Source organism: Engraulis encrasicolus, chromosome 12 (genome assembly GCF_034702125.1).
Source record: "Engraulis encrasicolus isolate BLACKSEA-1 chromosome 12, IST_EnEncr_1.0, whole genome shotgun sequence".
NCBI classification, from domain to species: domain Eukaryota; kingdom Metazoa; phylum Chordata; class Actinopteri; order Clupeiformes; family Engraulidae; genus Engraulis; species Engraulis encrasicolus.
In genome coordinates this window covers 38545612-38562917 of record NC_085868.1, presented here as the reverse complement: position 1 = coordinate 38562917, position 17306 = coordinate 38545612, and the positions used below count along the sequence as shown (strand labels likewise).

The 17306-nt window shown below is 46.8% G+C and overlaps 1 protein-coding gene across 6 annotated transcripts in view; it reads left to right on the top strand.

The window, feature by feature from the left end:
* The window catches only part of zc3h13 (zinc finger CCCH-type containing 13), a 28093-nt gene extending 11726 nt beyond the window's left edge, over positions 1–16367 (top strand). For 5 of the 6 annotated variants that reach the window (XM_063212135.1, XM_063212132.1, XM_063212134.1 and 2 more), the window contains exons 16-22: positions 1095–1660; positions 2523–3450; positions 3688–4686; positions 4937–5083; positions 6879–7079; positions 7486–7649; positions 15590–16367. In XM_063212135.1, coding sequence (XP_063068205.1) covers positions 1095–1660; positions 2523–3450; positions 3688–4686; positions 4937–5083; positions 6879–7079; positions 7486–7649; positions 15590–15787 — 3203 coding nt within the window. In that variant the 3' untranslated portion in view covers positions 15788–16367. The remainder of the gene's footprint in view (positions 1–1094; positions 1661–2522; positions 3451–3687; positions 4687–4936; positions 5084–6878; positions 7080–7485; positions 7650–15589) is intronic. The other variant, XM_063212133.1, reaches the window with a different exon arrangement.
* Positions 16368–17306: the final 939 nt, after the last annotated feature.

Sequence of the window (17306 nt, the reverse complement as noted above, 5' to 3'; positions counted from 1 at the left end):
CATAAGGACACACATTGCATGTGATATTGATGAGTGGATGCAGTGAGAAAACACATTTCTTTAGTTTTTGAACTCCAAAATATGTTATAAAAGAGATCACTTTCATATGGTTACCCAATATTTTACAATAAATTATTGCAAATTAAATGTCAGAAATATATGTAAAATATACACACATATGTGTACTCCAAGTCTAAAAACAATATTTCAGTATTTTACTACAGAAAAATACCCTCTTTAGTAAGTAGACCACTGAGGAAAATAAGTTTCTACTGTGTGCCAAGTTGAGTATAGAGTTTTACCTTGTGCATATTAGTGTTCAATGGTTCCCATAAGATGGTATTAAAATGACTACTTGTGTGTGTCATTTGAGAACAAAATTAGCTTTTTAGAAGAGAGTACATTGTTTTGAGACAAGACGTGCATTTTTCAGAGGTAATGAAGAGTTCTGCCCTTTGTGTGTGAGGTTTGGAGATTTGTGTGTAGAGTTTTGAGAATTCGAGAACTGATTGCAATCAAGAAAACCTGTTAATAGATATACATACTTGCTGGCATCATTTAGTTAACAACTGAGGACTTCTTCTATTGGATGATTTACCTCTACTACAGCAAGGTGAACTTAACCTGGTTTACTACTTCTTAGTATACCCTCCCTGGAGTTGTTGTGCCACACAAATCCAGGCTAGCTATTGATGAAGTCAGGATGCAAAGCGTATTCGTTGAATTCACATGGTGTATATACTGCTGTGTCCAGTCAACCAAGATGGCATGCATTCATCTAGTTCTGATACTCCCTCTCTATGATGGTTGCAGAATGGTAGTCCGAAGAAATGTACACCTATTTCGATCCCCCAAAGATGACACATTCACATCTTGGTATCTGTAGAGTAGAGTCGAGTACTTTTATTAATCCTGAAGGAAATTAAGCTGTCTGTCAGCTTGCATAAATACACAAATCCAAACATACACAAAGACCTTATACACATAATTTAATATTACAGTAAAAGTATCTATTGCATATTGTCAAACAGAAGCATGGCTGTTATTTCTGAACTGCTCAACCTTGGTTTGGTCTTCTGCATCTACTTGCGCAGGTGATAAGCACCGTCTCCTGAGCCAGGTGGTGCGTCCCGCGGCCGACCCCGCCCGCTCCCCTGTCCGCACCGCGTCAGCCGACGACAAGCCCTCGCGCTGGAAAGAGGAGGACCGGCGTGGCGGCGAGAAGAAGGACGCCCGTGGTCGCGCCCACGAAGATGCCCGAGGTAGCGGCGGCAGTGGAGGCAGCGCAGCATCTGACCGGCGCGGTGGCGACCAGGACGGTGGTGGCGCTTCGTCATCGTCAACTGGCCCCGACACCCGCAGAGGAGGGGACCGCAAGGACCGCGACGGCAGCCCCCCAGCTAGCGCTCCCCCAGCAGCCGAGGAGAGGGACCGGGACCGCGACAGGGAACCACCAGTGCTGCACGAGGAGGCCAAGAAGAAGACTAAAGGGCAGAAGAAGGGCCAGAAGAAGAACAGGAGGGAGGAGGAGAGAGCTAGCGGAGGAGGTGGAGGATTAGGAGCCGGGGGACGAGAGGAGCGCTTCAACCCCGAGCCTCCGACCTCCAGCAACATCCCCCCCTCGGAAACCCCACCACCACCCCTCATGTCCCCTCGCAAGGTACAGTAGCTCCAGCAGACTAGAGCACAAGGTCTTTATTGATCTCAATGAAGGTAGACACAATACATAGTACACATATTGGCACGAATAGACCAGCAGCCGTTTCTTGAGTGTCATTGCGAACTAAGTTAGCAACTTACTTGATTGCAATGAAATTTCCCATTGGCAACTTACTAAGTTGCTAACTAGTTAGCTACGACACTGTCGAGAAACGGGGTCCAGGTGCGACTTGAGTGACTACAGCGACGGAAGTCGACAATTGGAATGACTGAATCAGAGATTCTTTAAGTATAGAGATATGCCAACATAATAGGTTTCTATGGGCACCTAACATGACCAGGTTCCGGTCTGCCTAAAGGGGCGTGTCATAATGCTCCTAGCATTGAATAGAACAGTCCTCAGGTCTGCCTAGGTCTGCCTAAAGGGGGATTTCCCCCCCAATAATAGAACCCGGAAACAATGGGCCAATGGAACCTCTCTCTGACTGAATGCTTGCATTCTGCTTGTAGCGGTCATACTCTGTCGCTTATATCGCTCATTTTGCTCTTGCTACACAGTCCAGCGATTCTCTGTCGCCTTACCTTGTTGACACCGGTGTGTTCGCACGGTAATACATCACAAGGCACTGCAACATATTGAGTAACTGATTATAGCGTCTCCAATAGCATTCTCATCAGGGAATTTGTGTAGTAAGACTTGCATGGATACCCTACTTAAAGATGCACCCTAAAAATGTTGATGAATTAATTTATGTATAAAACCAAAGATTTTCTAGGGTTACCGTCTCTGACTATAAACCATTTTGTGTTGTTTTGTATCCTTGTGTAATAACAATTAAGTTGAATCTAATCTAATCTAAAAGGTCCCCAAGAAGAAAGCCCTGGACAAGAAGCGCAAGCGCTCCCGTGGAGCTGACTCGGACGCCTCCGAGGACGACCCCGCGGCAGCCGGCGGCCACCACCCCCCCAGCAGCAAGCGGAGACGCGGCCCCCGCACCCCTCCACCAATCAACAAGGAGGACCTGCTCTCCCAGAGGCAGCTGGCGGCCAATCAGCAGCGCTCCCCTCTCCCCTTGCCACTCAGCGATTGGTCGGACGAGGACGTGCCCGAGCGCGGAGAGACGGTGGCACCTCTTCCTCCCCCACCCCCACCACCTCCGCCTCCAGTCACCCTTCCCCTGCCCGAACCCAGGACCCTTCTCCCAGCCGAGGCGCTACCCAGTCGCAGGCTTGGACGGGGTAGGACAGACCCCCCAATCGCCCCATTACTCCCAGACCCCCCCATGCTCCTGCCCACCCCTCTGCAGCCTCTGTTGCCCCAGCACCTGCTCCGCAAGCCCCTGTTGCCTAACGTCCCAGGCATGGAGCCTCACCCAGCCGTGGTGGTGCGTGGCGGCGTTGTAGGAGGCAGCGTACTGGGTAACCCTCCGGGTCTCCCCGTGGGTCGGCCCCCGTCCCGGAGACTGCGCACCCCTCCCGGAGACGCACACCGCGACGAGAACCCCACGGCACCCAGAGGACGCAGAGGGGGCGGACGACCGCCGGTGGGCAACGCCGCCCGGGAAAGAGAGAGGGAGCAGCGAGAGAGAGAGCGGGAACGGGAGCGCGAGAGGGAAACGGAGAGACAAAGAGAACGAGAGAGGGAGCGCGAGAGAGAAAGGGACCGAGAGAGGGAGCGGGAAAGGGAGCGCGACCGGGAAAGAGTGGTGGGGAATGAGCCCATGGGAGCAGAGAGGAAGTCTCGCATCGACCAGCTGAGGAGGGGAGAACCCAGCCGCAGCACTTCATCAGGTGAGGCCCGCACCGCATCTTTTCTGCATTCACACACATTGCACACAGTTTTGTACCAGTGTTGAAGTTTACCTGTGTCAAGCTATGTGTACACTAAGAGTGACCTACGCTACCTGAGTGACGGAGGTCATTGCCTGTCTGTGGAGGGTCAGCGAATAAAGTGACCAAAGCGAATTCGCTGGGAGCGCAGCGACCTTTCTAATATTCCTTTTCTTCTCCCATGTGTTTCCTCTCCAGACCGGCAGGACTCCCGAAGCCACAGCTCACGCCGCAGCTCCCCCGAGTCGGAGCGGCAGGCGCGCTCCCGAGCCGGCTCCTACGACAGCCGTGAGCGCGAGCGGGAGGCGCGTGGAGACCGCGTTGGCATCCCGGAGCGCGAACGAGACGTCCGCGACGTCTTTGACCGTGACCGCAAGGAGCCTCGACCCCAACAGGCCCCCTTGCTTGGCCTGGCTCCCGTGGGCATGCTACCCCAGCATCCGCACCAGCACCCGCACCAGCCGCCGCACCCCCACCCACACCCACACCCTCACCCTCACCCTCACCCACACCCTCACCCTCACCCGCACCAACAGAGAGACTGGGACCCGCAACATCAGCAGCAGCAGCAGCAGCAGCAGCAACAGCCGCCCCCGCAAATGCAGAGGGACTGGGGTCCCCCACGCATGGGCGTCCGCGAGCCCCTGCTACCGCACCGGGGGGCCAACCGCGAGCCCATCCGGGAGCGCGAGCCCAGGGACCTCAGGGAACAGAGGGACAGGGAACGCCTGCTCCCCGAGGGGATATTTGCGGGCGTCGTGCACGAGAGGCTGGAGCGGGAACGCGAGCGAGAGCGGGCTGAGAGGGAGCGCGAGCACCGGGAGAGGGAGAGGATGGAGCGAGAGAGGGAACGAGACAGGGAGAGAGAGAGGGAGCGCATGGAGCGGGGGATGGGTGAGAGGGAGAGGATGCTCCCCTTTGATCCCATGGCGCACCCCCATCCCCATCCCCATCCTCACCCCCACCCTCATCCTCATCCCCATCCTCACCCCCACCCTCATCCTCACTCCCACCCCCATCCCCACCCTCACCCCCATGGGGAGCCCAAAGGCAGAGGAGACGGACGCATGGAGCGCGGAGGAGACTACGAGCCCCTCTTGCCACGAGAACCTGTCGCCATGGACGCTGACAAGCCTGCGGACAGCGCACACCCTCCCAACATGACCGGCGAAAATGAGAAGGGTGATAGTCACGATGGTAAGCATGAGATGGATAATGGGCAAATTTAAGTGCTTCCACTTAAAAAAAACAGGCAGTAACAGGCAAACGTCCCAATCGGCTGTCATCAAGACATTTAATAACTATTTGTCACTGCTGTGGTTTGTTTGGGAAATATTGTGAGGCCCCCTGAACTTTAAAAATGCGACGTTCTTGTCTGAATTAGTCTGAAACTTGTCAGGCTTTCTTGCTAAACTTAACATTATTCCCATCCCTGGTTGTGTTTCAGAAGAGGAGGAAGACAAGGGGGAGGATGGCGGCTCCATGGTGTCGGGAGGAGAGGAGTACGAGCCCATCAGTGATGACGAGCTGGATGAGATCCTGGCAGACAACGCTCAGAAGAGAGACGACCAGCAGGACGACGACAGAGTGCCAGGTATTACTTTGTCAAGTTTCTCTCTCTCTCTCTCTCTCTCTCTCTATCTCTCTCTCTCTCTCTCTCTCTCTCTCTCTCTCTCTCTCTCTCTCTCTCTCTCTCTCTCTCTCGTGTGTGTGTATATATGTATATATATATATATATATATATATATTAGTGGTGGGCCGTTATCGGCGTTAACGTGCTGCGATAATGTGAGACTCTTGTCGCGCGATAAAGAAAATATCGCACGTTAATCTATTCTCAAAATATAGGTTTGGAGTTTGGGTATGCACGTCACCATAGCGTTTAATTGACAGAGGCTTTTAGACTGCGCTCCAGTCGCTTCTCCTCTCTCCACCTGTTGTTTCAGCAGACCTACTAAATATGAAGTGTTTGCAGCTGAAAACATTAATCCCTCTGCCGTGGTAGTTGTTGTTTGAGTGTTTTTTCATAAGTGGTAGACTAAAGAGACTTTATTGTTTGAGGTGAAGCATAGAGAGACATTATTGTGTGTGAGAAGCTACCAGCCCGACATAGCCTACATTTCCTCACGCATTGCATAGAATACATAAACAACTTCCAGAAATCTTGCCTGTGCTATAATTGCAAAACATTCCGTGTGATAGTCCTATGCATTTTGAAGATTGTCAAACTGAAACTGTCAATATCTAGGCCTATTGCTGAATGTTTGTGTTGCAATCGCGCACATTTGCGATTCAGTGAGATATTCTCATGTCCGACGGTAATAAACCTCGCGGTTGTCGCGCTTGACTTTTTTTTTTTTTGCAAACTGAATTCATGTCGAGTTGTAACTCATCTGGCATTCTAACTCTGAGAACAACTGTCAAATCGCCGTGTGCCAGTGCTGTAGGTTCTAGATAGGCATATCCAGTAGCCTGGCTCTGCTGAGGGCTGCGCCTACTACGCGCAGAGCTCCTCCCTCTCTTAAAGGAGCCGCTGCTCCTTTTAACAGTCAGTGGCAGATTCTCTCTCTCTCTCTCTCTCTCTCTCTCTCTCTCTCTCTCTCTCCATTAGAAATGAAATGCTGAATTGTTGAGGTAATATTGTTTAAATAGCCTAAATGTTTGTTAGATTTATCTGTATTTGCCTCTACAACTTATAGCGCTGTTCATTTTGAAATTTCAGTATCTTATAACTGTAAATGCTTCCTAACATATTGGACACACTTTACACATATTGCTGTGATTTTTTCATCTCCAAGTATCAACATGACCATTTTTTGAAGATGAGATGCATTTTGGAAAAAAAGATGAGCTCTGGTCTAATGCGCCATCTGTCTTAAGAAACCCCAAGGTTTTTTTCGGCATTATTTCGCTATCGTGCCTATTCTGAATGAGCCATTTTGATATAGATTAATCTAGATTAATCTAGATTAATTTCATAATTACAGTGAGATTAATCTAGATTAAAAAAATTAATCTATGCCCACCCCTAATATATATATATATATATGGGGGAGTGTTGGGGAATGATCTAGACTTGAGGCCGGACAGTGAGTCATTGAGATATCTCAGGTTGCACACGGTGAAAGGGTTCTGTAAATGTTAACTTCAAATCTTTTGGTCTTTTTAGATTCAGATCTTAATCTTAATTTCCTCAATGTACAATGTCTCCTTGCATGTATGCTTTTGAGATTAGTCATTGTACTGGTTAATTGGGAGTCCTCCTACAGAACTCGATAAGGGTGATCACACCCATTTCTGAATAGGTTGATTTTGTTATTCCATAAGATCTGCTCATGAATATACAGACCATGGCTAATGTGAAGGATTTTGTTCTGTGTCGTCTGCAGGTCCTCTGGACGTGATCGACGTGGACTGGTCGAGCCTGATGCCTAAGCAGAAGCAGGAGCCGCGGGCTCCAGGGGCGGCTCTGCTCCGCTTCACCCCCGGTGCCGTGCTCCTCCGGGCGGGCGTCTCGCGCCGCCTGGCCGGGCCCCAGCTCATGGCTCGCGTCAAGGAGGTCTGCAAAGGGGAGCTGGATGACCCTAAAGGTGAGATGGCCGCACCCCGTTAACGAATCTTTGGATAAACGTTTACGTGAAATCAGTCTGCGAGTAGTCTGCAATTTACTTGCATGAAAATGAAAAGGGAGAAGAACTAGGCAGTGGGAATTCAATTCATTAGACAGTTGGATACCCAAACATGGATAGTGAGATGAGGGGATGCAAAGTGTGCGTAATAAGCATTTCTTCATTAGAGCCTTGTTCAATTCCTGGATCATGGATCAAGTAACATGCATTGAGTTTGGATTCTGTTTTTGCTATCCTCATAAAACGTCATAAACAGTCGAAGATGGCCGCATATAATATTTTTTAATTGAATGCAAATATGGTGATGAAGTGCAGTTGTCGTGCCTACAATGTACTGATTATGCCTTTCTATTGCCTGAATACCCAGATGCAGAACGCCTGTTTGAGCATGACCTAGGAGCGCTGAACATGGCGGCCCTGAACAGGCGTGTGGAGCGGGCCAGCCTGCTGCGGAACCTGGGCTCCAGCTGCAAGGCTCTCAGCGCACGCAGAGACATCGCCATCCGCAAACAGCTCCTCAAAAACGAAAAGGTGAGTGTCTGTCTTTATTTATGCTTGTGTGTATTTGTATGTGTGCACGCCTGCAACTTTCCAATATGGCGTCATTGTTTAAATTGTAGTCTCTCTGGTGTTTTCAGAAGAGGTAGACATCCCGTGTTCACACATACTGTTTTCAGGCCGACCAGGGGTGCATTTCTGGAAAGCATAGTTGTTAGCCAGTTAGTAACTTTGGTAGTTGCCAATGAGAAATGACATGGCAAACAGCAAAGTAGCTAATGTAGTTAGCAACTATGGTTTCGAGAAATGCACCCCAGAACAGTGCCGGTGCCCACACCAGTTAAAGTGGTGGTTTGCTATTTTAGACATTAAGCCCTGTTTGTGTGACTTCTGTGGTGAAGTAGAGATGTTCTCATCACAATTTTGACATTTGGTGCTGAACGGAGCATTTGGGTATCCAAGACTGCAGCCCCCCCACCTTTACATTGACTCCAATAGAGCACTCAAGCAATCGATCATAAAATGACATTAAACTTTTGTTTGAGAAGACATGGAACTCACCGTGTGGTCAGTGGTAGACAGCGATAAATTGACCCGAAAATTGCAGCGAAATATGCCTTCTAACTGTTGTTTAGCATTTGGCGGACCTATTTTTCCCCAGACGCCGTTGAATAGCAGGAGACATCCAGCCAGTAGGTAGCGATAGTGTGTTGTTTATGTAGACATCAAGGAGCGAGGTAGAACGGCTATCTTTGAGCGGGACTGGCTACAAAAACTACAGCTTGCATACAAACCATAGATAGTAACGTAAACAAACGCACCCCCATTTCCGGTCGCGCGGAGTAATACTAGTCAAACCAATACAATCAATGAAGACGGACAACAATGATAATATATCTTCTCTGGAAGCGTATTCCGCTGTGATTTTCGAGCCAACGTATCGCTGCCCCTGACCACTCGGTGAAAGTATCATGTCTCTGCAAACGAAAGTTTAATGCCATTTTATGATCGATTGATTGAGTGCTCCATTGGAGTCAATGTAAAGGTGGGGGGCTGCAGTCTTGGATACCCAAATGCTCCGTTCAGCACCAAATGTCAAAATTATGATGAGAACATCTCTACTTCACCCCAGAAACAAACAGGGCTTAATGTCTAAAATAGCGAACTACCACTTTAAGTTTGGCACCAAATTTATCTGAAGCACCCGCTTTCATTCTGGGCTCTGAACTTTTTCCACACGTGACTGTTACCTGGATGAATCTGCTGACGTCCACGTTGTCGTCACGGTTTTTGTTTCGCATTGGGAATTTATTTTCCGGCTCACGAATGCTAAGATCTGTGGCGTGAACACGCCGGCCGGTTTGCGATTAGGTGCCGAAACGGGCACCGGCACGGTTCTCAGTCGGCCTGAATGCGGCCATAGTAAAAAACCTACTGTAGCCAAACTTATGTGTTCAACCATTTTTCACAAGGAAAGTTTGTCTTGGACTCAATGTTTTTGTCCCCTTAAAGGTGGGATAGGAGATGTTTTTCTGGCACATATTTTACCATATCATCTGAAAAACTCCTCATGACGCCATAGCACCCATTGAAATAGAGTGTTTGGGAAAAAAACGAAATCTTTTGGTCCAGTGTAGAGGGCGTAGTCAGAAGAAAACGGCAACCAATAGAAGTAATACTCATCATCACTTCTATTGGTTTCTGACACGTCCATCAACCGCCAGCACTCACCCCTCCTCCCTGCGCGTTCACCGACTCGTGAACTTGACCGACCCCGCCCCCATCATTCATGCACACGCGACAAGGCTCATCATCACTCGGCTAGTAGCAAGGTAACGAGAGTTAGCAGCAGGCAGAGCTACTCGGAAACTTTGGTGGCTTTTGCAGAGCTACAGGAAGAACTTTGGCTTTTGGAACACTAGACTAACCATGTCAGGATAACATACTCCCTTGGATTATCATCGGACTCGCAAGACCAGACTCCAACACGGGCTGAAAATTTGAAATGGGACCTGACACTCTTGGACACAGATGTCGGCTACGGCAGCGGCTTCAAATACGCTTTGGTGACCATATTTCTAATCGAGAGGTGAGATAATATATTTGTCTGTATAATATTTTGTGAATTGGTTTAGGACACAGTGGTGTCTTTTTTTAAGCAAGTATCCATTGAGAGGGGTCAGAGGATTAGCTCAAGCTCCAACATATCTAGCTGCTACCTTGCTTAACATAGCTGCTACCTCAATCGCTTTATTTTTTTGTGTTTTTCCCCCCTGTGGCATTTATTCTGTGCACATGAACACGTTTTCAGAATTGCTATGTGTAACTCAGACGGTTACTCTTGTGTGTTTTGCTGCTAGTTGTGCGAACGAGCCAGACAAACCAGCTGGGAGGAGGACGGAAGCACCCCTTCTCCATCCGCGTTCAGTTGCTAAATACGGATCTACCTCGTAGTAAGTAACCTACCATGTTTACGCACACATTACTTTGACCAGCAAAGCCCATGTCTTTCTAGTGGTTTACAAAAATATATCGTTTGCATGTTTTGCTTTGGTACGTCTCTGTTGTATGACTCTGGTAATAGTAGCAAGCACAAGCACAACCTGTTCGCCGCTCCAGCATTGCAAAATAGATTGCCTTGGGTTTTCAAATGTTTACATGATTGTGGGTGTAATGTTGTTAACTCGCTGATGTCGTTTTTGAGAAGACGGTAGTTTTGCATTTGATAAATACCACCTAATGACCATGACGGCTACACGGCAGATCTTTATTGTGATGGCTACACTGAATGATCACATGGAGATGCCGGTACATTATTTGTTTTACCCTGGTTATATTGAAATGTTCTGCTTTGTCCATTCCAAGGTGTGGTGTTTTCCATAGCTGTTCCTTGCTCCTGTTTCACAACATATCAAGGTTGCCAAGTAAATGAAGAATGAATCACCGCACACTGGTAGTTTATTTAATTCATGTTTGTGGGTGTAATTTCGTCCAGTTGCAGATACTACTATCCTTTTTGGAATGATCTGCCTTTGAAAAACAATGGTTCTATCTGACAAAAGCGAACAGATCCTGTAGTTGTAATTGATACACTAAATCAGTGTTTCTCAACCTTTTTTTAGGCGAGGCACCCTTTCAATTCATGGAAAATTTCAAGGCACCCCAAACCAAGTAGCCATATAGCATCACATCCGATACCACACAAGCTTAGAATGTAACACATTTGGAGACACACAACCTAGTAGCACGACCTACGTTCAAAGTTGCAGCTGGGGTGACCAATATTTACTTTATTGTGCGTAAATGGCAGATCAAAGATTCCACTGACTAACATTAATTTATCAATTTTGACAAATATGTTTTATGTTATATAATTTATTTATCAGCCACGTTTCCGCGGCACCCCTGAGGGGGCCCTACGGCACCCCAGGGTGCCCCGGCACCCCTGTTGAGAAACACTGCACTAAATTATGATATTTCTATGTGTGCGCGCGCACGCGCCAAGTTTTCAATTCAACACACTGGGACACTTTTCAGTCTTTGAGGTTGCTGGAATCAACACAGACTACCTCCATGCACCTTATCAGAACACTTTGCATGTTTTTGTATACTTGTCCCCTTTGTGTATTGCTGCTAATCTTTCTCTTTCTAGGTTCTGTTGGTTGCATGCAGATTGTGCCAGATGATTTATCTGTCTATGGTCTAAGCATGGGCTCTGTGCTAATATGCAATTTGTGCTCTTTTTCCCCTCAGGTCAACAGCCGACAGGGTCCTTCCACAACCACATACTTATGCCAGTAAAAGCCACAGCTTTTCTCCTCCAATCCAAGAAGCCTGGACTGCAGTCACCATCTCAACACACCAACCAAGAGAAAGGCGGATGGCTCAATTCAGTATGTAGTTCTGCAAATATTCTCAAAGGTCTTCACAGCCCCCCATGGTGCAGAATGCATTTACATTTATTTGTGTAAGGTCAAAACAATGCTGATTACAGAACATAACTAGGGCCATGAATGAAATTTGAGGTAGCAGCCAGCCATCACCTGATGGTGAGAGGTGGTCCTAAGATCAGAGAGAAGCAAGTTGAAATCCCATCCTTACCTCTCCCTACCTACACCTCCATCAGTGGCGGCTGGTAGTCTGTCAAACAGGGGAGGCTGTTCAATTACAATATGTCCAGAACGCAAAAAAAAGGGGGGCAATTTTGACACACATCTTACATTGGTCCTGAGCCACATATGGCCTGCCTCACACACTGAAGGACTCTTGTTGAAACAAATTTGTTAATCATTATCCCCCTTGTAGCCTATTCATAGGGAAATGTTTTTTATTATTATTATTATTATTATTATTATTATTATTCATTAGGCCTACCTCCGCCACATAATGATGTGATTGAGTTTGCCTTCGTTGTCTTTGTTCATTACTGGGTGCACGGCTTAACTTACCACTAGAGGTCGCAAAATCTTTAATTATTTACCAGACATTGCCAACACAGTAGGAAACAAGGACTCGCCACTCACGGGACTTGACAGTTAACCAGTTGATCAGACAACACGAAAGCTCAAAAGAAACGTTTGTTCTTCCCTACCTTTTTCACCAAGTCAATATTAGGCAGTGCTCTGCTCTGCTCCTTGATATTCATTTTCTCCTCATAAGGACGACTGGAATTCGCCAGAATTTAATCCACAATGCTTGGCATTTTGCATAGCTCTCTAGCTTTCTTACAAGCTAGCAATAACGAAAAGTAGGCAACCTCAACTTTTGAATTGGGAGATTAAAAAGGATAAGGACGTGCCACTATTAAGACTTTATTCGCAACACTAGGTTTACAAGAATATGTACACAAAACTGGAGTACACCGCAATGAATAGCTTCCCCACTCAAATTAATAACATATCCGCATTTCGAAATGAAATCAACTACTGTAGCCTACTGACACGGGGTTCACCCAATCACAAGTCGGAGCTCCAGTCTCCGGTCCCTCCCCCCTCCTCTCTCTTCTCCATTCACTCCCAGTGAGGCTCAGTCTCAAAATTAAAAAAATTTCACGGCAATAGCCAATGACCGTTTAGCATTTTGCCATTGAAAAACCGTACAATCCCACATGCCATTGAAGTCCATTGAGACTCGACTCGCTTGCGTTGTCATGAGCGGAAAAAAAAAACTCGTGCGAGCCTCGGGATCTTATTACAGATTGGTTTAATCTCTAAGTTGAGCACATGCATCTATGGAGCTGGGTCTGAAATAGCAATGATATTAAGTCGTGTAAAGCATTAGTTTACATACTATTTCTCCGTGATTTTGGACAGGAGGCGGCGCCTCCCTTGTACTCAAAGAGGAATCGCCTCTGACCTACACCCACGGCTGAAGTGCACTTGAGCAAGGCACACAAGTCCACTTAGGTCCTGGGACTGTAGCCAACACCCTGTAAAACCCTGCTGTGTAATTTGATGTAATGAAGCCCTAATATAGTCTAACACATTGCTTGTTACAGATATGGAAAATTGCACAATAAAAGTTCCAGGACATGAAGGCTGCATACTGTGAACGTCAACCTTCAGGGCACCGTCCTGCGCAGAAGACTTTCTACCCTAAGAGGGATGGCTGACCGCAGACACTCACAACCAGGTGAGCCCAGATAAAGGAGTTATTTTCGGTGTCCCTGCCCCAACAACCCAGGTTACTTACATTGAAAATGTCACTGGAGCTACTGTCAGATATGTGATTTCTAATTCTGTTTATCTTTTTACAGCACAGACGCCTCCAACCTCAAACTAGGCCCTTCACAGTTGCTGCACTTACCCACCTTCCCAGAGTTTTTGTGTGGTAATGACAACTGTAAATATAGTATAAAGTAATGTATCTAGTGTCATGTGTAATACATTGTTTAAATTGTCCATACATTTCAATGACAGTAAATATTGGTGGACACAATTTGACTGTGTGGCTTTTTTTTAATTCATTCTCTGACTGAAAATGCATGGTTACATAATTTATATATTCCACAAGACCACAATCAGAAGAACATTTGACAGGTTGCATTTATTTTCTATGTATGAAAAAAACAATGGTAACAAGACAAACGTGGTTCCAAACCAAAAAGGTGAGATGTACAGATGAATGCTCCTACAGATAATGAAAAATAATAAAAGTCTGCACACTGCCGGTTTGTGTGTTTTATACCGTACTCTGTATAAACCTTTTATATTGCTCTAGTAGAGCAGGGTAACCCTGGCTAATCCTGGGTATTGTACTGTGTATTACAACGTCAGCCCTGTTCAAGTGCCCCATACTGTCTGTAGGCTGCATGCCTGAAGAGACCGTTTCTCTCACCTGGTCCTACATCAGCCCAAAGTCTTATCAAAACTGAGAACACCACAGCATTTCCTTTCAATGTTCATGGGCATCTCCTTACAGATTGCGCAGAGGCGCCAGGTTGGTTGTGCTACTGGGCTGTGACTGAGGACCAGATGTCATGTGCCAGGTCGAACATCAAACTGGGGTCACGGCGGGTCAGGGCACGCTGCAGTAACCGATGGGATTGCTTCAAATTCAATGATTGAATCAAGGCCTGCAAAGCAATAAATACATTTTATGTAGTGCATTTTCTATTTGATGATGGGGACTAAATAACTCTATTGACAATAAGACCAATATGGACATAAGCAATCATTATTGAGTATATAAATAAAGATGTGCCAATTATATGCATACAACGTTTTCAGTCAATTTCTTACAAACTGGTGTTGTGCCAGGGGTTACACAGATGTATGAAGTAGATGGGCTTTTATGGATGTACTTGAACTACCACTGGTGTTGTGTACCTACAACCATGTAATATCACACTACTACTCATAGGAGTAGAAATATTGTAATGGTTATCACAACAGGTGTACTCGTGTAGCCTACTCGTGTTGCGATATAGAGTACATCCGTTGTGATAACATCCATTACAATACTTACACATCTGGAGGAATACAGCAGGACAATGTTATTGAGGGATGAATGTACATCCTTACAGTTAGCAGGGCGTCAATTCTGTTGGAGTCTCCCTAATCAATACCCCCGACCTCTGCTGCGTCTATCTTCCTCCTCCTCCATCTCTGGCCATCGGTCCTACTGGGCTGTTAGGTCGTTATGATTGTGATGGGCCAGGAAAGTCAGAGCTGGAGCTCTCGTGGTCGTGGAAGGTCTAAAGCATATGAAAATATCGTCAGCCAAAACAATTTCATTAGCGTTGATCAGTTCGGTTGTTTTTCTTTACTCCCTCTGTCCCTGTGTCTGCGCGTGCGACAACCCAAGTGAAATCTGAAGTCATAGCCTAAAACACTACGGATTGTGGTGTCGGGTATATATAAATACAATAGTAAAATGTATACTGCGGTACACATCTGTCAAAATAAATCCATGTGTCAGTACTGTAGCTACTGGCTAGAAGTCTAGGGATGACAGTATAGCATCTGTCATCAGTGTTAGGAAGTTAGAATGAGATATCTAAGTAACACGTATCAAGTCAAGTTCAATAACTAATCTAGTATACATCTACTGTCATCAATATTTCTTGAAATGGCAACCATGACGGCCTGTGCGTTTATTGTGATGTTGAACATTCTTACCGTAGCCGGAGACAGTGCCATGGCTGGAAGTTAGCTTGGCTAGTCGCTTTGCGTGGCTTCTAGCCCGCCCCCCCGCCTCGTGAGCTCTCGTGGGTTCCCGGGATAATCCGAACACTTGACAGACTGCATGCGCGTTCATGTGTTTTGAAGGCGTGGCTTTGAGGGGAGGGCTGAAGGGAGAGGCGGGCTGTGTATTTTCAAAAATATAGCTCACAGGAACCGTTTTTCAAAGATCTCCAACCCTACCTTTAACATCCTACATGTTAGAAGCAGATAATTAGATGGACTATAACACAAACAGGCTGTGAAAAAGTGCTTATGTCTAAAATGAATGTGCTTCTTCTATCTCTGCAGGGCACAACTAAGCAGCTGTACACCGGCCCCCCGGTGGGGGAGAACGACCTGCTGCAGCTCGGCGTACGTCTCTTCAAGAAGGCCCTGGCCTCCTCGGAAACAGCGGAACGCGCCGCACAGAGCGGAGCATCCACCACCCCCTCAGCCTCCACCTCCGCTCCCACCCCTCCTCCTCCTCCCGAAGTCTGTGTCTCCTAAGAGGACGAGTCACAGACAGGGCTGTGCTCTGTGTATGTGTAAGGATGAGGCGGGGAGAGAGAGAGAGGTGGACGCCAGTGAGTAAACGACAGCATGAGCCTCATAGCACTCATTCTCTGCCCTCAACTTGTAAGTCACATCCAAGTCCTTTTGTGCAAAACGAAACAAACAAAACCCAAATAATCCCCATCCACTGAAAACTGTTAACTGTTAAAAGTCAGCCAGTGCTTGAATGGAGGATTATTTGAAATGGCATGTCCATCATAGAGACTGCAGGATTTTTGCAAGCCGATGGATGGATGGATGGAAGTGTGGATTGATGAAGAGTGGATGGGTTTGTTTTTTAAAAGGCAGTTCACCGTTTGAGTGGACGTGAATAACTGTGGGATGTTTCACAGAAGAGAATAACTGTTTTGATGGAATAGACTTTTTGTTTTTTTTTAGTGAAGTGTTCTGTTTTTTAAAAATGGAAACAACAAGTCAGTGTCAGTTCTTGATACCCAGTCGTTATTGTTGTATGTTCATTTCATCCTTCATGCCTTGATGAATAGAACTGCACATTAAAATAATTTCATCTTCATTTATAAAGAGTCTGATGTTTTCATTTTTATATAAACTCAGTGGTGTAACGCGCTCAACTCAAACAAAGTAAACAACTGGGTGCTCATTCCTCAAGAATATATGAAATAAAGGTCAGGACAGCACTCCCAAGTTTTTGTGGTTTATTGCCCGTCAGACGTTTCGGGGTTAACCTTCTTCAGTGTCGGGCAAACATTTCACCCAGCAGGTGCACTCCATATATGCAATCAAAGCCCCAAGTGTCCACCCATCACTTTTCAACCAATCAACATTTTGTAAGTCCCATGTCTATATTTCGGCTAGGGCCCCCAGATGGGTAGAGCCGCCACTGCCTGTAGCCTAGGCTAGGGGCCCCCAGGCCTCTTTAATCCAGCCCTGCCTGTATAGAAAACCCGAGACCATCTTCAGCAAATGGCTCTCTGACCACATTCTAAGCCCATTGGGAAACTCCAACTCCCATTGTCATTGTGACACAGCACTCCACAGCACACAAGTGAACACTGCACACAACGAAATTGCATTTATGCCTCACCCGTGCAAGGGGGCAGCCCTCAGTGGCGCCCCATGGGGAGCAGTGCGGTGGGACGGTACCATGCTCAGGGTACTTCAGTCATGGAGGAGGATGGGGTAGAGCACTGGTTGATTACTCCCCCCACCAACCTGGCGGGTCGGGAGTCGAACCGGCAACCTCTGGGATGCAAGTCTGACGCCCTAACCGCTCACCCATGACTGCCCATTGGTCCAAGAAGCATTTCAAAGAATCAACTTGATTGATTTAATTTTGCATACGCCAGCGTTGTTAGCAAACCGTTTCACTACTGAAAGATTTTTAAAGGTGAGAGAAGAAGGAACTATCAACTACAACCTTTGGCCCCTTGTTTGGCTGACTCTGAAACCAACCCAGCCTTCAATGGAGAATGTCGCATGCTGGCAAAATGGC